Source organism: Rattus rattus, chromosome 7 (genome assembly GCF_011064425.1).
Source record: "Rattus rattus isolate New Zealand chromosome 7, Rrattus_CSIRO_v1, whole genome shotgun sequence".
In the NCBI taxonomy this organism is placed as follows: domain Eukaryota; kingdom Metazoa; phylum Chordata; class Mammalia; order Rodentia; family Muridae; genus Rattus; species Rattus rattus.
Window position 1 is genome coordinate 24,829,463 of NC_046160.1, and position 26,044 is coordinate 24,855,506.

The 26,044-nt window shown below is 49.8% G+C and overlaps 1 protein-coding gene across 4 annotated transcripts in view; it reads left to right on the forward strand.

The window, feature by feature from the left end:
• The window catches only part of Adcy3 (adenylate cyclase 3), a 78,086-nt gene that overhangs the window by 27,210 nt on the left and 24,832 nt on the right, over positions 1-26,044 (forward strand). For all 4 annotated transcript variants that reach the window (XM_032909075.1, XM_032909077.1, XM_032909076.1 and 1 more), the window contains exon 3: positions 12,234-12,383. In XM_032909075.1, coding sequence (XP_032764966.1) covers positions 12,234-12,383 — 150 coding nt within the window. The remainder of the gene's footprint in view (positions 1-12,233; positions 12,384-26,044) is intronic.

Sequence of the window (26,044 nt, forward strand, 5' to 3'; positions counted from 1 at the left end):
GAACAGAATTACATGCAAGAGACAGCATGGACTGATGGAATATCTCACTGGACAGCTTTGTGCGAAGAAGGAGGCAGAGAAGAAATAGTGGGAGGAGGAACCTTAACGTGAGGTAGAGGCCAATCGTGTCATTGTTGACAAATGACAGCTAATGAATGGACATGGGACAGGCCGAAGCATCCATTCCAAGGCTTTTGTTTAAAGTACCAGGAAGGTTGGACGGCTGTTGCTTTGTTGCGGGATGTGTTACTCCGCCTTGTAGTGGTGCAGGGATAGCAGTCACCAGGGAGAGGCAATAATGCAGGCATGAGGGAGAGCCCCTCCTTTTGTTTCCTTGAATTTTTATGGCACTCTCCCTCCATATAGCCTGATGTTGAACTTGAAATCCTGCTGACCCTGCCTCTCAAGTGCTGGGGTTACACGTGTGCACCACCATGACTGGCTCTGGAACTTTTTTTCTTAACCAGGTCCCCTCAGGGTGGTGATAGGTTTGCCCCAGAAACTGACCTAGAAAAACAGCAGTTGGTGTAGCACTGGCCTTGTATGTACAAGGCTCTGGGGTCGCTCTCCAGGATCACACAGAAGCCAGTGTGGTGGTGTATACCTGTAACCATGCCACTCAGGAGAAAGAGAGGTAGGAGGATAAAGAAGGGTAACCTGCATAGTGAGTTTGAAGCCAGGCTGGGTTGCACGAAAGTCAGTCAAAAGGCCAAAGGAAAGAAAAGGAAAAGAGAAATAGGAACTGGGGATTGAGTCAGAAGTGGGAACTAGAAAACATATGCACAGATGTCCTCAGGAACACTGTGAGAGGCTCTAGGGGAGGGGCTGCCGAGCCCCAGTGGAGGAACTGGGAATGAATCAAGTCCCAAGGAGGAAAGCATGGTCGGGAGGGGTAGATACTTCTGCTCTGTGCAGCTGAGTGGGCAGAATGTGTCACCGCCAAGACCTGAGTCTTCTGAGGTGGGCACTTCAGATTCCCAGAGGGGTTTTTCCCCTAAGGATTTGGATACAAGGGGAGGGGGCTTCTGGGTCTGTGGAGTCATGGACTGACTTCCTCCAAATATGACATGCTATGTTCATCTGATGATGGTATTTCTGGAGTTTGGACGTGTTCTTTTGTCTCTAGACTACTTTCCTCTTTCTCCTGGGAGGCCAGCAAGCTCCAAGGTCTACTTGTCTTTTCCCCAGTACTAGGATTAGCAGCATCCCCGTGCCTGGCATTTTTACTTGGATTCTAGGGATTGAACTAAAGTCCTCGGGCTTTATTAGCAAGCCTTTTCTCAGTTACTTATCCCTCCAGCCCCTGGGACATAGTTTCCAGGTTCCTTCTCATGAGTGTGAGGGGATCTGTGTTAGAAATACAGTATGACTCCTAAAAGTATTTTGTTACTACTTCATGACTGTATTTTTGCTACTGTTATGATATGCTACCACCAAGGGGTCTCCATCCTCAGGTTGAGAACCCCCGGCTTGGAACTGCACTAGACCGTGAAGAACCCTGTTATTCAGATTACTCTCTACATGGTTTACCCTTTTGTCTTTCTTTCATTTGTTATTGCCAATAGGCAATCAGGTAGCGATCAGACAGGATTTCTTACAACCCAGAATCCATACGTGAAGATTTATTGCACAGCTGATGTTTTCGCTGTGTGTGAAGTACACACCTTTGAGTGCCTAGCGCAGCTTCTCCTCCCCGGTCGTTTGCTGACTTACTCTGACTCTCCTCTGAATCGATCTCTCTCCTGTTTACTGCAGCATCTTTACCCTCCGGAGATTCAAGCCCCCTGAGGTCTTTCATCTTTAGGACCCTGCATGGGGCCCGCCACCCACTGGAAAAGCTCAATAGGTTTAAATTGGCCACTTTTAAAAGAAAGGCCTGAAGCCAAACATGATTAAAGCATTTTAAAATAGACTCTGTAAGTGGGGTTGCGATTATTTGGTTTGGAGACAGAGACCAAGGTGACTAAAATAATAAGGTTCCATCAATAAAAAAAGGACAGAAAGTGCTGTGGCCAGCTGTTTCCATTTCTTTGCTGAAGCAACGAGAGCAAGGGCAGCTTTTGATTGGCTTTGTGCTTCCTAGTCATCTGGGCTAATAGATCTTTTTGAGAATCTGATAAAAGAAATGGACTTGTGTGCTACAAAATGGCAACTTTCTCCCTAGTTTCAGGAACTCACTAAAAACCCTAAAACTTAGTCTATATTTGAGTGACCTACCCCTGGGTTAGTGTAAGTAGTTCAACATCAGTGCTTTATATCTGCAGGAGAGCAAGGAGGTAGACCAGATGACCTTCTCTGGTTTACTTATCAGGACTGGGCCCTTCTTTGTGAGTGCAGTTATCAAGCTTCTAATCTTGTTACTCTGCAAGTTTCTCTAGTATTCTGATCTTAATTCATGAATGAACACGTGAACGAATTCTGTTTTGGGGAACAGGGAAGCATGTTGGAGCTAGTCTTGGCCTTGATATAATACCAACAAGTTCCATTCCTTGTAGGGCAAAGATAAAGTGTGCTAGTTTTTGACAAAGCCAAACTCACAGATTTATCCAGTGTAGACGCTGATAGGCAGGAGGGCCGGGGCAAGTGGGGTTCAAATTAGTGCCACAGAGTCCTGCAGTTGTCTATCTTATAGGAGACTAAACAGAACCCATTGTGGCTATGGTAAGAGAACCTGTGGGACCAGCCAGGTCAAAGACAGAAGAGCCTGAAGGTCGTGGCCTCCATGTTTTGAGTCTCTGGGGAGAAGTCCTCACGTCAGAGCCTCAGAGTGGTACCCCTGGGAGTTGGGTAGGCTGCTCTGGCAGTACTGCAGGCCACGAGGGAGCTTGTACAAATGTCAAGTCAGATGGCTGCCTCATCTAGAAACCCTTTTAGTTTTTGAAGAGACATTAAGTATCTTTCTCTAGAGGCATGTACAAGATCATAACACAGGAAGCTTCTGGAAGTCCCTTTGGCAGGAACTTAGGAAGTACCAAGATGGGGAGGGTAAGCACACGTGAATATTGTATTCAGGATGGCTATACTTAAAGGAGACCCTAGGATACTCTTGGCACTGCAGTCTGGGGGGTTGCTCGAGGCCACATGTAGTCACGTCTCTGTCTATAGATTTTATGTCTCCTCTGGATGCCTGTCCTGAACTCTTGGGGAACTCTAGCCCTCACCCAGTCTGGGGGACCCCCTCCTCTTAGCAGAGGATACTGAAATATAGGGAAGAAACCTGGGCTCATAGAGAAAGACCAGGTTCCACTTTCAACATGGCCAAGATGCCATGGTTTCAGAAAGCCTGTCTCTCTGGTTTCTGGTCAGTTCTTTCACCAAGTGAGCATGGAAGATGTCATGGTCCCCCCCATGGTGCTGGGGCTTGTATAAAAAGGGAGATGAGGCGTGTGGAAGCTCTCAAGTATTCCTTCCTCGTTCAGATCTATGTAGCCACTGTCTCCTTTCTGGAAGCAAAGATTTGGAAATGTCCTAAGAATGCATTTTATGCTGAGCCCTATGGGAGGTGGAGCCGATATTATCTCTCTGAGACCTGCTTATTTTATTTTTATTGCTTAATTGGTGAATTTATTTAGAGACAGGGTTTCTCTGTCTAGCCCTGGCTGTCCAGGAACTCCCTCCGTAGGCCAGACTGGCCTTGAACTCCATGACTCCCCCTCCTCTGCCTCCCAGGTGCCGGGTCTAACGTCATGCGCCATCATGTCCAGCTTGAAACTGTTTAGACTGGTCTTCAAGGCCGTGGTGAGGATGAGGAGGCAGGTGTCAGACAGGTGAAGTCATTGCTCCAGCCTTCGAAGCCCACCAGCTCAAGGCCAAGGTCCATCTCCTCCTACCACGCATTGTCCGCCAGTAGCCCTAGGCAACTTTCCAGTTATTCTGGGCACTAGGGGCAAATCAGATTCACCACCAAAGCACCCCCACCCTCAAGAAGCAGACAGATGAATAAGGGAGAAAGGACGAAAGAAGCAAGGAGCAGTGGTTTTGCCTTTAATCCCAGCCACTGGGAGGCGGAGGCAGGGGATCTCTGTGAGTTTGAGGTCAGCCTGGTCTACATGATGAGCTCCAAGAGAGCCAGAACTACATAATGGGGCCCTGTCTGGAAAAAACAAACAAGCATATAAAAATGGAAGGAAAGAAGAAAAGGAGGGAGGGAGGAAGGAAGGCGGGGTTGTTGTGCCACTTGGCGTGGTAGGCCTCTAGGAAGAGGGAACATTTGAGTAAAATCCTGACTGACAGAAGCCACTATGGGTGTCTCCAGAGGTCTGAAGCAAGGCTTCCCTGAGCTGGGAACTCCACACTGGCACATGGCATAGCCACAGGCTCTGGGCATGCTGTCTTGGGTTAGAGGAGATTGGCTGCCTTGTGAGTTACCGTCTCCTTCTCTCCCTTATGTCCTGCAGCTGCTTAGAGACTTTTTTTTTCCAAAACATCCAAGTATGTCTTAATGAAGAGAGGCTCAGAGCTGCCTAACCCCAGCAACAGAACATTATCAGTCTCCAGGGTGACCCACACCAACACTGGTACCAGAAGTGCTCTGGAATCTTCAGGCTGCAGTGAGCTATAAGGCAAGACTGGCTTTAGGCAAGAGAACCAGCAGACCACCTTCTGGGGGCAGCTTCTATTTTAAAGCCCTCTTTGAGCTCCCGGTTCCCCAGGGACTGTTAGAAATGTTCAAGACATCTTGATGCATAGACTTTAAAAGGAAAGAGTCCCCGAGGGACTTACTTCTCTCATGCCTGCCTGCTGTAAACACTTCCTCAGCTGCGTGGGCTGAAGCTCTGCTCTGGGTCCTTACCTACTCGGAAGACTTGTTCATGTATTCATTGTTTTTATTTTGGCTTAATTTAAAAAGATATTTCTTTGTTGAATGTATGTGTGTATGTATATGTGTGTTATATGTGTGTGTATGTGTGTGGAGCAAGTGCCTTTACCTAAATTAACTTGCTGCCCTCTTACCCTTCTTCTTCTTCTTCTTCTTCTTCTTCTTCTTCTTCTTCTTCTTCTTCTTCTTCTTCTTCTTCTTCTTCTTCTTCTTCTTCTTCTTCTTCTTCTTCTCCTCCTCCTCCTCCTCCTCCTCCTCCTCCTCCTCCTCCTCCTCCTCTTCCTTTCCTCCTCCTCCTCCTCCTCCTCCTCCTCCTCCCTCCTCCTCCTCCTCCTCCTCCTCCTCCTCCTCCTCCTCCTCCTCCTCCTTGAGATAGCCTCTCATGTAGCCCAGGCTGGCCTTGAACTCTCTTATGTAGTCAAGATTGATGCTGAACTCCAGATCTTCTGCCTCTATCTCCAGAGTGCTAGGACTATAGGCTGTGCTGTGCAACCGCTCCTGGTTATTCATTGCTTTTCAAATGATTTTATTTATTTGATTGTTTTAAGAGGAAATCTGGGCTGAAGAGATGGTTCAGTGGTTAAGCACACCTGCTGCTCTTCCAGAGGACTTGGGTTGAATTCGCACATGCACCCACATAGAAACTCAAAACTGTAACTCCAGTTCCGGGGGTTCAAACACCTTCATGCAGGCAAAACACCAATGCACATAAAATAAAAGTGAATAAATCAAAAAAAAGAAATTTCCATAGGCTATTTTTAGAATTAAGAAAACTGTTTTTTTGGGGTGGGGTGGAGCGGGGAGTGGCTTTGTGTTCCTATGCTAATTAGGGATGGAAGCCAGAGTCTGAGGTGCGCCAGGCAAGTACGCCATACTGTTATATCCCAGCCCAAGAAAACTTTGTAGTGTATAGAGACCCAAGGATCTGGCAGCTATAACATGGCAAACTTTTGCCACACAGAACAGTCTACAGGGAACCCCTATGGTGAGAAATTTCAGGAGCACTTGAGTGTGTCTCAGCCGATGCTCTTAGGAGAACATCCTTAGATGGCGGTCTGGCCATGTGATATGTGATGACTCCATGTGCTGCTGCTCCAGAACCACACCAAGCAGGGAGAGGCTTGGTGCCAGCACCTCCTGGCTCTGGCTGGCTGCCTCTGTAGCTGCCTTGGTGGGGCAGCATCTCATGGCTCTGACCTCATTTACCTGAAGAAAGCTTGAGGCTTTATTGTGTGGGAAGATCAGGCTCCTGTGTTCTATCTCCTCTCTCTCTCTCTCTCTCTCTCTCTCTCTCTCTCTCTCTCTCTCCCCCCCTCTCTCTCTCTCTCTCTCTCTCCTCCCTCTTTCTCTCTCCCATTCTCTGTCTCTCTCTCCTCTATTTGATAGGGTATTGTGCTATAGCTCAGGCTGGCCTCAAACTATCTATCCCCCTGCCTCAGCCTCTCGAGTGCTGGGATTACAGGACTGTACCATAATGCCTGGCCTCCCATCTTTCTCTAATAGCCCCGCCTCCATGGTGATGTCATCACCACCTCCATGGTGTAAGTTGTGCACACACAGCTATGTAGATGATGGTCAGCATCTCTGTGTGTGTTCTCCGCGCCTGGTTTCTGCATGGCTCGTCACCCACCTGCTCTGCTGTCTTAGCTCTCTTCCTCTCTTTCTCGGGATGAGGGCTGGGGAAGCCTGGAATGCTAATGAGGCTCAAACAGTGGAAGCTGTGTCTGGGGTGGCAGGTTGATGATAATTTCTGTGCTGTTTGCCTGGTACATCTTAGGATGGTGTCACCTGCATGGGTCTGTCCCATTCAACAACTGTCAGCTTCCAGATCACCTGGTGGGGCATGGGGTCAGATTGGACCTCGGGGACACGGTAAGGAATAGGACAGTTGTACCTGAAATAGGGAAGGTGATATAGGGCAGGCATGGCTGCCTCCCAGCTCTACAGAAGGTTCTGTGGAGTACATGGGGGGCCTGAGCAGAGCTGAGCAGGTGGATGGGGTGTGGCTCGAGAGAGCTGGAGGCTGAGAAGGAGAAGGATGCAGGCTGGCTGCTCTAGAGGGAGGAGAGCAAATTCTGAGAAGGAAACGCCCAGACTCGTGACTCCTAAGGCCTCATCCGAGAAAACCATTTGTCACAGTTACCCGATCCATTTTGGATCCTCACTGGGGTTCAGGTTTTCCCCAAAGGCTGCGTGCCCCTCCCCAAAGGTTGTACCCCTCTAAGGCTGCACCCCCCAACCCTGCCCCAAGTCTCTCCAAGTACAATGAGAGGCAGTGCTGACAGAGGTCATCTAGAGCAGGGCCCACTTCTCACTGTCACGCTCTTGCTTAAGGCCATACCTGCCTGGCTTTCTCCCACCTGACAGTGGTCCCTAGGGGACAGGGACACATGACAGTCACCCGTCCTTCAGGCCAGCCTAGGGCTGGCTCACTGCCAGAGTGGAAGCTTCTGTCCCCAAGCACATTTTGAGGGACAGATCTATCTTCCCTAAGATGACACTCTTACATTGTAAATATGAAAGAGAAACCCCCATGTTTCACCTCTTGGGAGACAATGACTCCTGCTGTGTTTGGAGTCAATGGGATATCTGCAGACATATATCTTTGTTTGGGCTTAAAATGTATGTAGCCTGTGAGTGGGGGCCCAGTAAAGAAATCACCAAGATGGCTGCTCTGAGATTTGGAGAGGTGGGGTATTGTGGATAAGAGGAAGAACATCAAGAGGGATCTAGAAGAGTCCACATCAGAGAGAAAAAGAAGCAGAGTGGGCATGGCCAGGGATGTCTTTGAGAGAAGCAAGATAATAACAAGAGCATAGTTGGGGGTCAGGGGAGCCTTGCTGTTATACAGAGGATGAAAGGTCCTGGGCGGGCCAGTGACCTACAGCTTCCCGGGAGCTGGCACTGTGGAGGAGGAGTTGGGGAGGTGAGGAGGGCCAGAAGGCTGCCTCGGACTATGAAATGCACAATAAGTGTGCATAGGGACTAGAGAGGCCAGCCTGGGCTTTGATGTGCAACTGTAGGTATGTGCCAAGGGAAGTAGCCCTTTCTGGCCGGCAAACCGATTCCCATGTTTCTGAGAAATGCTGGCTGTTGACTTTTAGCAATCCTATAGTCCAGCTTGAACTGAGCAGGGACCCTCATTTCCAGACATATGCACTGCCTTTTGGAATTTGGGAAATTGGAGTTTTCCTTTGGACCGGACACAACCCACACTCCTGTGCTTTAAGGTTGATATCTTTGTGACAGTTTTAGTTTAAAACATGCCCAGTGTCCTTTATGGGGAAGATGGGTTGTACATGTAAGTGGGCTTGAGTGCTTCGGTGTAGTTTGAAACCCAGAGTAAGCCTTGACTGTGCGAGGGGATGGGGTGTTTGACTTAGGGTCATTGCTTGGTTGTGCTGCTTTCTGTGTGCAAGGGGGTGCAGTAAAGAGACTGTTGACGTGACCGCTCCAGGAGATGGGTCATGACTTTTATTGTAGATATAAGAGAAAGCAGAGAGAGAAAGAAGCAGAGTAAACATGGCCAGGGCTAGGAAAATGGGAGAGCAACAGGAAAGAATAGTAGAGAAAGCAAGAGAATTGAACTCATGGGCTGGAGAGATGGCTCAGCCATTAAAGGCTTGGCTCACCAACAAAAATATGAGACTAGAAGGCATGTGCACACATGCATGTGGATACAGAGAGAGAGAGAGAGGGGAGAGAGGGAGGAGAGGAGAAGGAGGAGGAAGGAGGAGGAGGAGGAGTAAGTGGATAGGAACAGGTAGAGTATGGTGAGACTAAGTGCAGAGAATCGTGAGACTATCTGAGTTATAAGAAGGATGGGTAGCTGTGGGGAGGAAGCCCGTGAGCTAGAGAGCGTTTAGGGTAGGGGGAATGAGAAGACTAGGATGCTAGCATGGGCTGTGATGCAATGTGTAACAGGTACTTGTGATACTGAGGGAGCCTGGAGGCCAGCATGGGCTTTGATATGCTGACAGGTGCCACTGGTATATGTTAATGGGGAGCCATATGTCCCTTCAGCTGGCTATTTCTAAGGGAAATGACTCCTTTTGGTGGATGGGAACCAGTTTCACAAGTCCCTGGGGAATGCTGGCTTTTCTCTAACCTCCAGAAAGTGCACAGTGTAGCCTGAACTCATTTCTGGATGTGTGGACTGCCTTTTAGAGTTTGGGGAATTGGACTTTCACTCCCCATAAAATCAGAGCAATGCCCTAGCAGTGACTGGAAGAGAGGAAGCTGAGAAAGTGTGTCCTGTGTCTAGGAGTAGATGTACCATTGACATGATGGGAGACACTGAGGCCTGCTGCCCTTCTTGGCTTCCTCACTCAGTGCACTTCCGGGGTCTCTGAGGGATCATGCAGTGGTGTGCTGGGAGACCCCTTACCCTCAGGGCTCTACGCGTGTGCACTTGGACCTTCCTTCCCTGTGGCCAGCTCCTGCTTCCCTGGATTGTTGGAGGTTTCCTTGGCTTGGCAGCATTGGTCTGCTGGATTTATGCCCTGATTGGCCTCTGTGAGACCTTGGTGGAACCTCCCAGCACCCATCACTTCTGTCAGAGGCTGCCAAGCTCCTTTGAGGCTCTGCAACCATTATTCCAGCAAGGGAGGGTGTGGGAATGGATTAGAACCTTGGACTGTGGGAAGCGAAAAGGACTGGAAGCTTAAGAAACTCAAACCCTGGCCTCCTGCTGGAATTACTAAGAGAGAGGTGAATTCATGGGGGCAGGGGGTTCTGCCACGCACAGGCCCTGCACACCTACTTCCTTACAGAGAGCTTTTTGGAGCCAGTGGGCATCAAATGCTGGTTGGGAAAAGGATGAGGGGGCTGTGACTGGGCTCTCGAGGACAGAAACATTGTGACAACCTGAGAACCATCCACCTCTCCTGCTCTTTGGAGTCCTTCCTGGGCTTCATGGACCAAACCTTCCCCAGTCTCAACTTCCGCCTTCAGAAATAAGACCAATGAAGACACCGGGGGGATCAAGGCTGGGGATCAAATAGCTTCAGGGACCACTGTGTAGTGAGGATTAGGTATAAACTCGGGGTCCTCCTGAGTTCTTGTCTCTACTGTGTACACTTTATTTTAGAACTAGGCAGACCACAGATGCATGGTCCCGTGAAGAGCGTCATCAGGTGTGAGCCTGCATCTATATTCCTTGAGTTAAAGTGTTACTGGTGATAGTTTAGTTTTCTTGGGCCACCCCCCTAGAGGGTAACCATGTCTTTCCTGTTTGTCCTTCTGAGATGGTCAGGCAGGGAGGCAGGGCCTGCCCATGTTGGGGGGTGGGGACGGGGACAGGATGATTCGAGGGCTTTAGCTCTAGTTCAGGCTAGGTATAGTCAGGGAGAAATGTACAAATACCTTCTCCAGAGTCAGACCTGTGGTTGTAGGGCATCCTTCCCTACCTGGAGCCCTCTGTTTGGGGACACTGGGGTTCACAGTGGAGACCTAGCTGTATGGGTCCTAGTTGGACACTCCCTCCATGTGCAGTGTCTTGTTTTACAAGCCTCTCAGAGCCTCAGCCCTGGTGGCTGCTATAGAGGAAGCATAGGATAACAGCCTGACCTGCCGGTTTGTGGCTCCGTGAGCTTGGGCGTCGTGGGCAGAGTCAGTGGCCATTTGGCCCTGCAGGAGGATGGCCCCTGGGCTGCTGGAGACTCTTGGGCAGCTTGCTCAACTGACTCTGAGACCCAGCAGGGCCCATCTGAATGACTGGCTTCAGTTCACCTCAGAGCATTTGAGACGCGCAGGCAGATGTAGCCCACCAAGTCTGGCCACTTAGACGGCAGGGCCTGTCAGGAAAGCAGGCAGTACAGGGATGGTACTGAAGATCTTGACCCCAGATAATGGCAGCTGGGACTGCCTCGGCCCAGCAGTAACACAGATCTTAGACGGTGACCCAGCCGCCCAGGAACTTAGGAATCTACTCAGTGTCTTCTGAGCAGTGCAGACACACATTCCATCCCCTGAATCATCGTTATTCAGCAGCCCCGTGGTGGAGGTTCCCGTGGACTCAACGCTGCCTCAGCCTGTGCCCCGCCCCGCCCCCTTACCCCAAAGCTCTGTAGGGTGTGGTGGTGAGTCCTTAAGGTGCTGGGGACCAGCTCTGATTAAGTGAAAAACAGCTCATAGAGGGTGTGGCATAACCAGGAGAGTACTCATCCCCTTATCTGTCCTCTAAAGCGTGCATTTAAAATCCCAGTGCTGACTTCGCCATAATTTCCTCTGACCCCAGACTCTGCTGTGTATGCCATGGGCTGACCTTCTCTTCCTGTGGGGCCAGAAATTAAATTCCTAATTTCCTCTTCATCCTGCTTTCAACTCCAATCTTGGCCTGGGGTGGGGGGTGGGAGGTGGAGGGGAGATAGACGCACCTACCATCTCTAGGTGGTGACTGTCCCCCCTTCCCTGCAGGACCTGAGGAACAGGGCAGGGGAGCAAGGATAGCTTCAAGAAGGTGTGGAGAGGGGCTGGAGAAAGAGTTCACTGGGTGAGAGCACTGACTACTCTTGGAGACCTGAGTTTAGTCCCCAGCACACACATGGTGGCTCACAACTGTCTATAACTTTAGTCCCAGGGGATCTGATGCCCTCTTCTGACATCCTTAGATACCAGGCATGCACATGGTACACAGACATATATGTAGGCAAAACACTCTTAAACATAAAATGGAAAAAAAAAAAAAAACTAAAGAGGGAAAGAGAGAGACATGACGTGGAGCTGGTTCCAGAGAAATAGTTAGAGCTAGACCAGGAAGCAGCTTTGCATGAGAAAGCCCACTCAGGCCAGTGGACTTGCAGACCAACAGGGAATAAATCCTTGACCCAGCCATTCCAGGTACTGACCAAAGCTCAGAGCCAATAAGCTCCTGTAACACCGGGAGCCATGTGTGATGGGGACATTCAGGTCCTTATCCAAGGCTTCCTCCAGCAGGAAACTGTTGGGTCTGCAAATCCAGCACCCTTTAGGCATGCCTGGGACCAGGTCGGCAGACAGAGCAGCCTCCTGACAGCCATACTCTCCCACCGGTGCTAGACTTGTGGGCAGTGGGCTGGTGCGGACAGCACCTACCAAGCTGGGGTTCATACACACTGATTAAACAGCTGAGTAGCCAAGAGTTGCTCCGCCTCTCAGGGAGGCGACCGGTCGTTGTATGATGCAGGAGAGGAACAGCCATTTCTCACCAGACCTTGTCAGCTTGCATCCAAGTCTTGTGGCCTGTACACCCTCCTGGCCCGGAGCCATGTCTTGTTGATTGTGATTTACAGGGAAGGCTCCACTCAGGGGCCCCTAACGTTGATCCTTGGAGCTGGATGACTCCTAGTTGACCCTGCCAGCCCCACCTCCATGTCCCTATTTTCCTGAAGATACACGGTCATCAGCCCTGTTTTCTCTCTTCCTTGGCACGCAGATCCTGGCTAACGTCTTCCTCTACCTGTGCGCCATCATCGTGGGCATCATGTCCTACTACATGGCAGACCGTAAGCACCGCAAGGCCTTCCTGGAGGCCCGCCAGTCGCTGGAGGTGAAGATGAACCTGGAGGAGCAGAGCCAGCAGCAGGTGAGACTCGGGGCTTGGCGGGCCCTGGGAGAAGGGGGTCTTGGGCCTGGGTTTGTGCTAAGGGAAGGAGTATGTAAGGAGAGCCTGCTGCTGATGCTGTGGGCTTGTGCAGGGCAAGAGCCCATGCCGCCCATAGCCCCTCCCACTACCTCCGTCTAAGTCAGTTAGGAAGTAGCAGCAGCAGCCCGGTCCTTGAGGCTCTCCTGTTTACCTTTCTCCATCTGGAGAAGAGCTCGCTTGTCCCTGCTCTCTGTTTACTGGCTGTGCTCCAGCCTAATCCACACAGAATGGTTTCCCCCAACCCCCCCACTCCCACGTGACTCAGCCTTTTAAATGAGTTCCGGTCTGAATTCATCTTGCTTTTTTTTTTTTTTTTTTTTTTTTAAAGATTTATTTATTTCATGTATGTGAGTACACTGTAGCTGTCTTCAGACACACCAGAAGAGGGCATCAGATCTCATTACAGATGGTTGCGAGCCACCATGTGGTTGCTGGGATTTGAACTCAGGACCTCTGGAAGAGCAGTCAGTGCTCTTAACCTCTGAGCCATCTCTCCAGCCCCCTCATCTTGCTTTTTAAAGGTCTCTAGAAATGACACCCACCAATGTCCTGTAGGTCTACCTCCATTCCCTGAAACTGAGGCTAGTCCTCATGTTATGCTGGTGGTGGGTGTGGGTTGGGTGGGGTGAATGGGTGCTATAGGTTTCCAGAAGCTTCTAGGCTCTGCCGCAAAGGCTGATGGGCCTTTAGCTTGGGGATCATTTAAATGAGCTCCCGCTGTTGGCCTCATCTACGCTCTCTAGACCAGCGGTTCTCAACCTGTGGGTTATGACCGCATATCAGATAACCTGCATATCAGATATTTAGGTTATGATTCACAACAGTGGCAAAATCAGTTATGAAGTCACAGTGAAATAATTTTATGGCTGGCGGTCACCACAACACGAGAAACCGTATTGAAAGGTGTCAGCATCAGGAATGTTGAGAGCCGCTGATGTAGACAGTGGTATTTGAAGACACAGGTAGTCACTTGGCTGATGAGACCCAGTTCCGTCTGCCCTGGGGTGTGTGCCCTCTGTATACCAGGGAGATCTGGAAGTTTCCAGCGTTTCGAGAAAGCAGGATTTATAGGAGGATTTCCCTTGCCCCTGTGGTCACAAAGACCCCTGATGTGCGGCCCGTGGTATTCTTGGTGACCTACTGGATGTATTTATAAAATTCGCCGTTATGGCTTTATAAAGGCGCTGTGCGTCTAGTCTCTTATGCCATGGTGGCATTCCAGAGTCACCGCTGAGGTAGCGCAGGAGGGAGTTCTTTATCCCTCAGAGCCTCACTTCCCTCACTGAGAGCACAGGTGCAGCGTTTGCCTTGCAGGGTTTTCGGGGTGGGGGGGGGTCACTCACCTGTGAGCTTGGGAATGGCCACCGCACCTTTAAGTTCTTATCCCCAGGGCCACATGCTGCCTCTGGGCAGGGTCAGTGCAGAAAGCCTGGAGATTGGTCTTTCTGGTGCCCTAGAAATCTGGGACACTGTGGAACAGCCTGCAGGTACTGGCACTCCCCTCTGCTGCCTACCTACCCGTACCAGCAAGGTGGACCTCGGGGGCCCCCAGCAAGCAAGCTGCAGGTGAGGCAGACAGGAGTGGTGGTGGGGGGTCCTCTGCGTTCACTGAGCACACAGTATGTATCTGTGCGTGCCCACTACGAGGGATGAGTTTAACCAGGCTGTATCCTGAGTGTGGCCTTAGCCTCTTTTTATTCATTTTTATTTTACATCTATGTGTGTTTTGCCGGCATGTGTATCTGTGTGCTCTGTGCATGCAGTACCCACAGAGGCACTCTCCTAAAGGGTAGTGGATTTCCTGGAACTGGAGTTACAGATGCTGTGAGCCCCCCTGTGGGCGCTGAGAGTAACTTGGGTCTTCTGCAAGAGCTCTTAACCATGAAGCCATCTCTTCAGCTCCGTTCCTTAGCCTCCTGAGGCCTCCGTTTCTCTCCTTGCAAAGCTCCCCCTGAGAGATTGTTTTAAGGGTAGTGGGTGCTCTGGTGAACCCTGCAGGAGGGCTTAGTGCCCTTTCAACAGGAGGGGTATGACTACGCCCCCTGTTGGGGTTTTGGTGCACTCCCGTTTCCTCAGGAGTTCATGACTCTGCTTATAGTAGGAAGGGGCTTGCCAATCTCATATCCATATTGTTGGCTTGCCAGACCCCGCTCCCCCACTGCTGCCTGGAGGAGTCTGTGTGTGCTGTGCATAGTGCAGACATTCGGAGTTCTTCAGGGGAGCTCCAAGTACCCGGGACAATGGGAAAATTCGACTTTTGTCACAGAAACAGGTGGTTCAGAGTTTGTTGGGTTTTGATACCTTTTGAAGACCTCCACCCACCGAAACTTGTTCATTTTGTCTAAATTTTCAAAATGTTGACACAATGCTCATGATATTTTCTTTCTTTTGATGGCCTATCATCTGTGAAATTTTCACTGATTTAAAAAAAATTATTTATTTATTATATATAATTTTACACTGCAGCTGTCTTCAGACACACCAGAAGAGGGCATCAGATCTCACTACAGATGGTTGTGAGCCACCATGTGGTTGCTGGGATTTGAAATCAGGACCTCTGGAAGAGCAGTCAGTGCTCTTAACTGCTGAGCCATCTCTCCAGCCCTGCACTGATTGTTTTGATCACTGGTAATTTGTACCTCCATTTTTTCAGTTTTTTTCTTCATCTGCCTTGCTAAGCAATAGACTCAGGATTAGTCTCACCGCTGAGATACCTTATATTATATTTTTCTGCTGTCTTTGTACATTTCTTGCCTTTCACTCATTCATTTATTCTTTTTAACAACTTTATCATTTTCTCCTTGTTGTTTCTTTGATTTACTTCATGTCCTCCTTGCCTTCTATGTATGTAACCTACATGAATAACCTTTGACATGTTTTGCTAAAATGTGCTTTTAAATTTTTTCTTTGTTTTGTGAGACAGGGATGTTCTACATAGCCCTGGCTGTCTTAGAACTCACTATGTAGGCCAGGCTGGCCTCGAACTCACAGAGATCTGCCTGCCTCTGCCTCCTGAGTGCTGGGATTAAGCCACCACACTAGGTCCTAAAATCATACGCATCTAATGTGGTCATATGCATCTAACGTGATACGTTTTCCTAACCACACTGCTTTAGCTTATCCTGTGTTCTTTAAAAGAGTTTTTATGGATATGTGAGTGCTTGCATGTATGTATGTGCAGCGTACAAGTGTCTGGGGCCTGAGGAGGCCAAGAGAGGCTGCAGATCCTCTAGAACTGAAGTTACAGGCGGTTGTGAGCTGTGGGATGTGGGTGCTGGGAGCCAGACTTTGGTCCTCTGCAAAGAGCAGCAAGTACTCCTAACCACTGAGCCGGTTGCTTTAGTCCCCCGACAGTATCTGTCCTTGTTTTGTTCTGTTCTGTCATGTAGCCCAGGCTGGCCTCAAGCTCACCATGTAGCCAAGGGTGGTCTTGAGTTCTTGTTCCTTCTCCCTCTGCCTCCCTAATGCTGAGATGGTGGGTGTGACGTCACTCCCGGCCTACATCTATTTGTTGCATTTCCATGCGTGTTTATCGGAATATATCTGATTCATGAGTTCACAATTTCTGAACATCTAGGAATTTGTTTAAAATTATGCTTTTGTTATTTTTAGCTTAACTCAGAAAAACATCCCTGGGTTTTATTTTGCTACACCAAAGAATAATGTGTATTTTCCAGAATGAGTCCAATGTCTTTGGCACAAATAGAACTTGTGCTCACATTAAATCAGTGGTTACAAGGAAGACTTTTTAGCAACAGCTTAATTTCAGTTAACGATTTCCTACTCTGCACTTTCTGGCTGTTGTTATGCTGTGTTTTAATTCAACATGCGTGTAAAGATGGACAACACATTATCATGATTTTCTTACATAGTCAGTATTTACTAGCCACGCCCACTTTCTTCTCTAACCCCTCTCTATTCCTCTGAGCCTGGAACTTCAGTTTTTGTTAGACTATCTGTACAGGAAGCCCCTGGGAATAACTGTCCACACCCCTGCACCTCAACCCTATGCCTCATTCCTGTACCTCACCCCTGCACCTCACCTGTGCCTCACCCCTGCAGCTCACCCCTGTGTCTCACCTCTTTGCCTCACCTCTGTGCCTCACCCCTGCACCTCACCTCTATGCCTCACCCCTGCACCTCAACCCTGTGCCACACCTCTGTGCCTCAACCCTGTGCCACACCTCTGTGCCTCACCTGTGCCTCTCCCCTGTGCCACACCTCTGTGCCTCACCTCTGTGCCTCACCTCTGTGCCTCACCTCTGTGTCTCACCCCTGTGCCTCACCCCTGTGCTTCACCTGTGCCACACCCCTGCACCTCACCCCTGCATCTCTTCTTTGATGTCAGTTGCAAGCAACTCTGCAGCTCTCACACTTGTACCGGGGATCTGGTTAGGTCCCCATGCTCGTACACAGCAAGGGTGTTAGTCATAGGTCCTGATTTTCTGTTGTTGTTTTTTTAATTAAAAATTTTTACTAATTATTTTATTTTATGCTTTTATGTGTATGCATGTTTTGCCTGTTTGCCCCTTTTGTGCATGCCTGGTGCCCAGGGGGGCCAGAAGAGGTTGCCACATCCCCCGAAACTTAAGAGTTACCGATGGTTGTGAGCTGCCACGTAGGCACTGGGAACTGAGCCTGCGTCCTCTTACCTAGCCACACAGCCATCCTTCTAGCATTCTTTTCTCTTTTTAAATACAGAGTCAACTCAGGCTGGCCTAGAGCTAGTGACAACCCTGCCTCAGCCCCCTGGACACTGAGATCACAGGAGTGTGCCACCATGCCTGGCTTCCCCACTGCCACAACTCTCTTCCGTTTCCTGTCTACGCCTCAGGCAGAGAGTACTTGTGCTGACCCGGTTTCACTTTCTGATCTTTTCTTTCACTGCTTTGCCATCCAATCCTTGCCAGTCCTTCTGCCCATGTCTTAATACAGGATTTTGTAGCGTGTCACCTGACATGACAGGGACAACAGTATTTATAATTCCTTTAAGGAATGTTACTCAAAGATACATTGATGTGCAAATTCTTTTGGTTTATATTCTTTTTTTTTTTTTTTCGGAGCTGGGGACTGAACCCAGGGCCTTGCGCTTGCTAGGCAAGCGCTCTACCACTGAGCTATATCCCCAACCCTTGGTTTATATTCTTAAAAGAATAATAGCAAAATGATACGGACATTGTGAGAGTGTGGTGGAGACAGTGATTCTGTCGGCATCTCTGGATTAGGTCCCCGCAGCCACGTAGACAGTCAGACTTCAAAGTTTACAGATAAAGTTAACCTTCTCTCTCAATTCAGACAGCTTTCAGGTCAAAAAAAATTTTTTTAAGACTTATTTATTTTATGTATGTGAGTACACTGTAGCTGTCCTCAGACACACCAGGAGAGGGCATCGGATCCCATTACAGATGGTTGTGAGCCACCATGTGGTTGCTGGGATTTGAACCCAGGACCTTCCTCTCAAAGAGCACTCAGCGCTCTTCACTGCTGAGCCATCTCTCCAGCCTCCAGACCAAAATTTTGATGGTTTGAAGTATTATGTGTGAGTTTTTAAATTTTTTTGTGAAATAGGATTGCTCATAGCCCAGGGTAGACTTGACCTTGAAATGTAGCCAAGGATGACCTTGAACTTGTGGTCCTCCTGTCTTTGCCTCCTAAGTGCAGGGGTTGAGGTGTGCTCTAACATACTCCATTGGTCCTGGTCCTTCATGAAGATATTTTCCTCAGCATCACTCCCTTTTAATACCACCCAAGTCCCTGGCTGTCCACGGAAGCCTCTGTTGTTGACTTCCTTTGGGACCTGGCTGGGAATTTGTTTAGTGCCCATGTGTTTTTGCTCAGTCCTGGGATTTCAGCTCTGGTCTTCCTTCACTCCCTCTTCTTTTTTTTTTTTTTTTTTTTTTTTTTTTTTTTTTTTTTTTTGAGCTGGGGATCGAACCCAGGGCCTTGCGCTTCCTAGGTAAGCGCTCTACCGCTGAGCTAAATCCCCAGCCCTTCACTCCCTCTTCTACACCGCCAGCCGCACATGGGGAAGAGACCCCGTGCCATTCGAGTCCTTGCTTTTGATTTTCCTCTAAAAAGTTCATATCATGTCTTGTGTAAGAGCTAGATTTTTTTTTATTTAATTAATGTGTGTGTGTGTGTGTGTGTGTGTGTGTTGTGTGTGCATGCCTGTGCACATGCATGTGGAGGCCAGAGTTTCTCTGCCTTGTTCCTTTGAGACACCATCCCCATTAAACCTCCTGTTCCTTGTTTGGCTTAGGCCGGCTAGCCTGTGAACTCCCAGCATCCCCCACCCTACGTGCCCCTGTGGTGGGTTACCGGCATTCATGGCCACATCTGGCTTTTATGAGTGTTGCTGGGTCTTCAGACTCTGGTCCCTAAGCTTTTGCATCAAGCATCCTGCCTCACTGAGCCGTCTCCACCAACCTCTGGGTTTTCTTTTCCAGCCTTAATAAAAAGTGGCACTCATAGTCAAAACCACAGGTAAATTTACTCAGGGCAGCTCATTAACCACAGGATCCATGGCTGCATTCAGGGAGGGGCGCGGCGAGCACAGGAACAGTGTCCGCAGTGTACTCTGCATGGGCATTCTTGTATGAGAGCCAACTTCAGTAGGAGCCCAGCGTTGACACACAGAAGGACCTCTGCACACTACAGCACCTGGTCTCTTGTCCTGAAGAAGAATTATGTGTAAAAGTAGACTGACTGGCCACCGGGGCATGACCTCACTTGCGGGTAACTCACTCTGACCTCTATTTAAACTTTCAAGCTTGGCTTCAGCGGCAGAAGCATTTGCTGCTCTCTCAGAGGATCGGAGCCTGGTTCTCAGCACTCACATCAAGTGGCCCACCACTTCCCATAACTCCAGATCCAAGACAGCAGATGCCCTCTGCTGGCCTCTGCAGACACATGGGCACACACACAAATGGATCCTTCAGAAACCTTGACTTCAGGTCTCTGGTTAAATAGAGCATTCTGTATCTCAGAGCACTTATGCTAAGATCTCTCAGCCATAGTGTCTGGAATAGAGAGGGCCTACATTTCTCTTGATTTTGGGCTGTCTTCTGGGTTTTTTGTTGTTTTTTTTTTTTTAAACTAAATGCCAGATACTGTGTACGGAAGGTTGACTGTGAATGGCCTTACCTTCCCCAGCAGACTCTGTGGTTGGAACAGATCACTCAGGTCCGGCCGGTGTGGTGGAGAGGATGACTTAAAGTTCTTAACGTTAGAGAGTACTGCGTCTGCTCTTAGGAGGCGGGTCCTCCTCTTCAGGGGAGGGGCTTGAGCTCCTTAGCTGTCGGATGCTGTGGACAGTCTTCTGTCTGTACCTCATTTTTGGTTCTTGCGTCTGCACACGCTCAGGAGGAACAGAGTCCCGGAAGTCGGCCTCGTGTTAAGCTCCCAGCCTTCAGCGCCTCAGACCTGTTGCTCTGTCTAGAGTCTTAGCACGCCACGTCTCATCTCACCGTTGCCTGGTTCCTCGGGGGAAAGATGGCGGAGCGTATTAGGTTCACCTAAATAAGTTTCTTTTTTTCTTTAAGCGCCTCATATCTTAACAATTGTGATGTTTCTTATTGCTTCTAGAGAGGTAGAATTTATGTGTGTGCAGTGTCTCTGTGCTGTGTGTGTGTGTGTGTGTGTGTGTGTGTGTGTGTGTGTGTGTGTGTGTGTGTGTGAGCCCAGAGAACAAGCTCCCTTTAAAAAAAAAAAAAAAAAAGACAGGATCTCTCATTAGCCCAGAACTTGAAATTCGGGTAGGCTGGGTAGGCTGTTCTAGACTGGGCTAGGCTGGTTGGTCAGGAAGCCTCCGGGATTTGCCTGTCTCTGCTGCCTCAGTGTGGGGCTTACAAGCATGGACCACCATGTGCGGCTTTTTCATGTAGGCTTTGGGTCTAGAACTCAGATCGCAAGATGAGCCAGCTTTTCAGCCCTCCTAGCCGTTTTTAAGAACAGTGCGGCACCAAGTCCTTTTACAGTGTTAAGCAGTAGATCATCCCAAACAGCAAGGAGTCCTGCCCGTTAACACGGACCCCTCGTCCCCCAGCCTCTGGCGGCATCGGTGAAGCCACCTTCTGTAGGTATCTCGTAAGCAGAAGCACAGTACCCACCCTCTTACATCCGGCTTGCTTTGTTTATTAGCATAATGTCTTCAGGGTTCCTCTGTGCACAGCATGTGCAGAATTCCTCCTCTCCCGGGTGGCATTCTACTGTTGTAGACCACAGTTTACCCGCCAGGACCTTCGAGCGGCGTTTCTGTCGAGCATCGCCTTGTTTATCCTTCAGTCTGTTGTGAATGATGTCACTGCGAACACTGATGCTCGAGCGTCTAGTCCAGTCTTTACTTTGCCCCTCTTGGCTATGAAGCCAGCAGTGGAATTGCCGGGTCATACAGTACCACTGTGTTTCACTTCCTGAGGCACCAGCCTTGTACATTTTCAATGTTGATAAACATTGCCAAATCGTCTCATACACAGGTTCAAACAATTTATCTTCCTTTCAGGGATGAGTGAGAGTGTGCTTAGACACTTACGTTTCCCTCGCTTATCTAGAAAATACTTCTTTGCTCTTGGAACCCCCAATGCCCTAGACACTGTTCTTGTTCATGGAGTCGGCAGACCCAGGTTCTTGCACACCCCACCCCTGTGTGTCTCTTCATCTTGTGACTGACACCAGAGCCCGTACCACAGGGGATCAGCCTCACCCCCTAACCCTATGCCAGTGGCCTCAGATCTGAATTAAGTGCTTGCACCAGCTTTCTTGGGACACTAGGCTTTCCCTGTGACTTTGGGGCTATGCCTCTTTGTCTCCAGTTTAATCTTCTGAAAAAACAGAATTAAAGACAAAATCATCATCGTGGATGATTTGGGAAGCACATGGAGTAAGAAGGTAGAAGTGAGCTTAAAAACTGTGAAGTCCTTTGATGCTGTTAACTATGAGGACATGTTTCAGCCCCTGGGGACACACCAGCTGAAGGAGGGTTGAGGAGGAAGGTGGCAGCTGGTTGAGAGAGTACCTCTCTCCTCTGTTCCAGTCAGGACAGTGGTCACTCCCTCTCTGGGCATCAGGGCTGACTGTACACAGGAGCCTCGGCCAGGGCGACTTGGGATTCGAGAGCAGGTCTCCATGTGCTTTCCTCTGTCCGAGCCCCTGGTACGGATGGAAATGAGATGACAGACAGGGACACTCAGGACAAAAGGCTTTAAGGAATCACTTGAAGTCCCTGCCACACTAAATATCATCTGTGTGGTCCTTGCATAAATGTCAGAACACCCTCGGTGCCAGCTCTGAAGCCGGATGAGGTCCTTTGAGAAGGCAGCACTGAGGCCCAGGTCTCACACTGTGGTGTCAACATGTATCAGGTGCTTTCTGAACTGCTTTTGCGGCAGCCCTGCCCCCGTGAGGCTTCGTGAAGCCCTCAGCCAGTCTCCTCTTGCCCTCATCTTCCTCCTCTGTCACCGCAGGGACCCTGTCCAGGTGACTCTGGGCACAGTCCCTTTTCTACCATCTCCATGGAGGTGTCTGGCTTCTTGCTTGGGATGAAGGTGAACAGAGTTATGGCTGCCAGGAAGGGGTGAGGTGGTCCACTCCTTTCACACACAGACACCCCTCCCACATTTTCACAAGGGAGGCACCCATCTGGTGACAGATGGGTGGAGACAAAGTAAGTAAGAAAGGTTGGGAACAAAGTGGTTTGGCCCCACTGCCGGACTTGACTTCCCTGAAGAGCAGAGCTGTGTCTGGCTTAACTCCAAAGCCTAATTAATGTGTCTTTCTGAGCATGACTCTGCCATGAAAAGAGATTCAGGCCAGACTTCACGGGTGGTCAGGTACCTGGATGGAGTAGAGCTATCTGAGTGGACTTGGGGTCTCTCCAGTCTCCTCTCAGCTCCATGGGTATGTTAGTGTGGATCCAGTGGACCAGAGGGAAGAACTTTCATTATTTGTTGTGATTCCCATGTGATCTTACTTTGAGGATTAGTTTGGGACCTTGAGAGTTGCCAAGCACCCCAACTGGCAACAGAGGCACCCAGAACATCACACCTGTTGCCAGGCACAGACTTCAGAATCGTGAGGTACCTGAATCACCCCCAGAAGCATTTCCCAGGCAGCGAAAGTGAGGAATGAGGTGCATAGAGAGGTGGCGGGGAGGTGGCCAGCCTAGGCTTACACTTCCTCAGGGCACACCCTACCCTAATCTCAGCCCCCACCCTCCAGCACTTCGGAAGCTGCATTCAGGCTCCGGTGGGAGATGCTGGGTGTACAGGGTTATAAGAGAGCTGTCCACTGTCAGCCCCGGGAATCATGGCTTAGGGGACACTACTTCTGTGGTGCCCACACAGGTGAAGAGCTGCCGTATCCTGCTTCTTAGCCTGTCTCTGTCTGGGTCATGATCCTTCACCTGAGGTCCGGAGCTTTTGTGAGCCAGGACTTTACCTGTGTTTGCCACAGGATTGGGTTTCTCTCCGGGAGCTGAGAACTTGGAATGCACTGCCCCATAGGCTCCATGTCTGATTGTCCCTGTCCTTGTCCTTTGCTCAGGCCTGCTTTACTGCCTACCTCAAGTCCTTTGGCTGCTAGGACATGGTGCAGAGTCCCCTTAACCTGAGCCTTGTTCTCTTTGGAGGGCCGTGGGGAAGGGGAGAATCAGGTTTCTAGTACCAACCCCAAAGTTGTCCTGGCAACAGTGAGGTGGGGGTGATGGGCCTGCTTCTGGTTGCTGTGGTCAGAGAGCAGGGCACCTCCCCGACCCACAGGGGCGTGGTATCTTCCTCTAGGCACTGGACTTCAGTGTTCCTAGTGTTGAAAGTGGGTGGATCTCCTGATAGGGCCACAGATGCCCCTTCTCCAGCATTAATTTGGAAATACACTTCCATTTTAGCCTTGAACACTCTTGAATATAGTTAATATTTTTAGCTTTCGTTGTAGCTTTGAAATCCCTTGATGTGAGAAAAGTCGGAAGGTGCCTTCCTTATTTTGTATGGTAAATAATGGGTTTCTCTGTTGCTTCCAGTTTCCACCATTTGGACTTTATAGAATGTTCTTCATGCCAGTAATTGAGAACTTAGCAAGGCATGTCCCTGTTTCAGGCAGTTTGGGCAAGGGGGCTTCTGGTGAGGGTAGGAGGGCTCTGCTGTGCTGTGCTGTCTCCAGGCATCAGTGATAAATGAGGTTGGCACTTTTAAGCCCCTCCCCCAACTGAGCCCCACCTCCCAAGCCCTTCCTACCCTAAAGACTTCCTTCTGAGCCTCTGCTGGTCGAGCAGGTCTCCAGTCCTGACCACCACTGCTGGCAACGTCCTCAGCAGCTGTGCACCCGTGGTCTGTGGCCAGGGCTTGGAGCATCTCCTAAGTGGCTGAGGGACTGCCACTGCGGCTAGTAATCCAGGTAGCCTATTAAATGCCTAATTAATAATTAAGAGATGTCTACATCCTCTACAGCAACCTGGGTTTTTTACTATTGGTGACTAATCTCACCCTGTGGCCCAGGCTAGCCTTGAACTCATGGCACTCCTGCCTCAGCCTTCCAATACGGGCATTACAGGTGTGAATGAGCCACCATGCTGGGCTTCAGAGTGAGACCTCGAGCTGAACCATTTGGCACTTGGCCCTGAGAAGTTTCTTATGTGCTCTGAGCCCCAGCCTGTCTGTGGAGCGGGAATAGAGAATAGCATGGTTAGGAAGTCCATGAGAGGCCTGGGGAGATGGCTCAGTGGTTGAGAGCACACATTGCCTTTGCGCATGACCTGCGTTCATGGTCCCGGTACCCATGTCAGGGGCCCCACAACTACCTATAACTCCAACCCCAGGGCATCCAATGCCTTCTTCTGGTCTCTGCGGGCTCCTGCATGCACATACATATACTAGCAGGCAGGCAAGCAGGCAGGCACGCACACGCACACATACAGGAAGCATACATTCAGGTCACAGGTGCCCAGGGCCACCTTCCAGGAGGACATGGTCCTGAGCGTAATAGATTCTGTGAGGGTGGCTGGCAGAATGGGTATGAGCTACAGAGTAGGGAAAGGAACTTACCAGGAACCACGGTAGAAGGGAGTTGGCATTAGTAGCTTGAGCCAGGGAAAGCTTTCTTGAGGTAGAGTGGAGTGAAGACCTGAAGGTGGCGAGCGGCAAGCCATGCAGGGGGAGGCAGCATGGGAAAGGACCTGGGGGTGTCCCCAGGACACGAGGAACACAGTCCTGAAGGAGATGGGAATGGGGTGTGCCCACAGGACAGGACCACAGTACAATGGGACAGGAGAGGGAAGAGAGGCAGAGTGGTCCTGTGAGCCTCAGCCTGGAGCCTGCAGTCCTGGCGAGAGCCTTGGCTTTGCGCTAAAGAGGGCTAGGACTAGCCATCCCAGGGCATTGGAGTTTAAACAGGTAAGGGTAGCTGTTGGTGGGGAAGATATAGCCAAGGAAGCAGGGAGATCAGTGGGACGTGGTGACCCAGATCAGGAAGACAATGGTAGAAGCTAAATGCAAGGAGGACATAGATGCATCCTGAAGGCAGAGATGGCCAGCTTTACAGCTAGGTGGACCAGAGAGTGGAAAGAATTGAGGACGGAGAGGAGGTTGTTAGGTTATGGGTAGGCTATGGTTAAGTTTGAGGTGCTTCTGGATATCATAATGGAGGGGTAAACGTCCCACACAGACACTTTCAGGGAATAGAGGTTGTTCTGTGAATTAACTACACAACTGGTAGGTTTGAGGGCTGAGACCCACATTTGTGGCCTTTTACATGGGCCCCGCTGGGCTAAGTGGGTAAGATAGGGCCTCCTAATATGCTGGTGGGCTCAGCAAAAGCTGTTGAGCATGCAGCTCCTGGCAAGCCTTCGATTGCTTCTACTAGGGTCTTATGAGAGTCAGGTTTCTCCTGAAAGGCCCCCCCTCCAGCCTTCACTCTGGTCCAGAGTCACTGGGGCTTACCAGAAGCTAGCCAGAAGGGTACAGCCTTTGCCTCCCCATTCCAGTCAGGAGTTCTGTCGTGTTCTGGTCTGCCTGGTGTAGGACATGGCATGATAAAGGGTGCCTAAGGATTAAGGACCTCCAATCGGAATGGGGTTGGACATGGGATAAACACAGTCCAAGAAAGAAGAGCTCAGAGTGTAAAATAAAGGCAAAGGGTCCAGGAAAAGCAGAGGGATGAGGGACTCAGCAGACCACTGTGGAAATACTCAGTATTTGGAACTGGTCTTAAAGCATAATGAGTCTTAGGGCTGGAGAGATGGCTCAGCAGTTAGGAGCACCTTCTGGAGAAGGCCTGAGTTCCATCCCGGAGCCTATTATTAGTAACTGCAGTTCCAATCTGACGTCCTCTTCTGGCTTTCATGGGCACTGCACACATGTGGTACACATTCATACATGCAGGCAACACACTCACACATAGTACATAGTGAACATTTATAAAACACATGATTCTCTCTGAGCTTTTCAAAAAGAAGAAGAAGGGAGCTGGTGAACAGGTGCTGGCAGAAAGTAGTTGATCTGGGTCAGAGCAGTGGTGTGTGGGGATAGGGCATGTGCTTGCTCTGTGTGTCTGCAGTAGGTGTGCATACACATGTGTTTATTTCCATGTTTGTGTGTGCACAAATGTGTATGCAT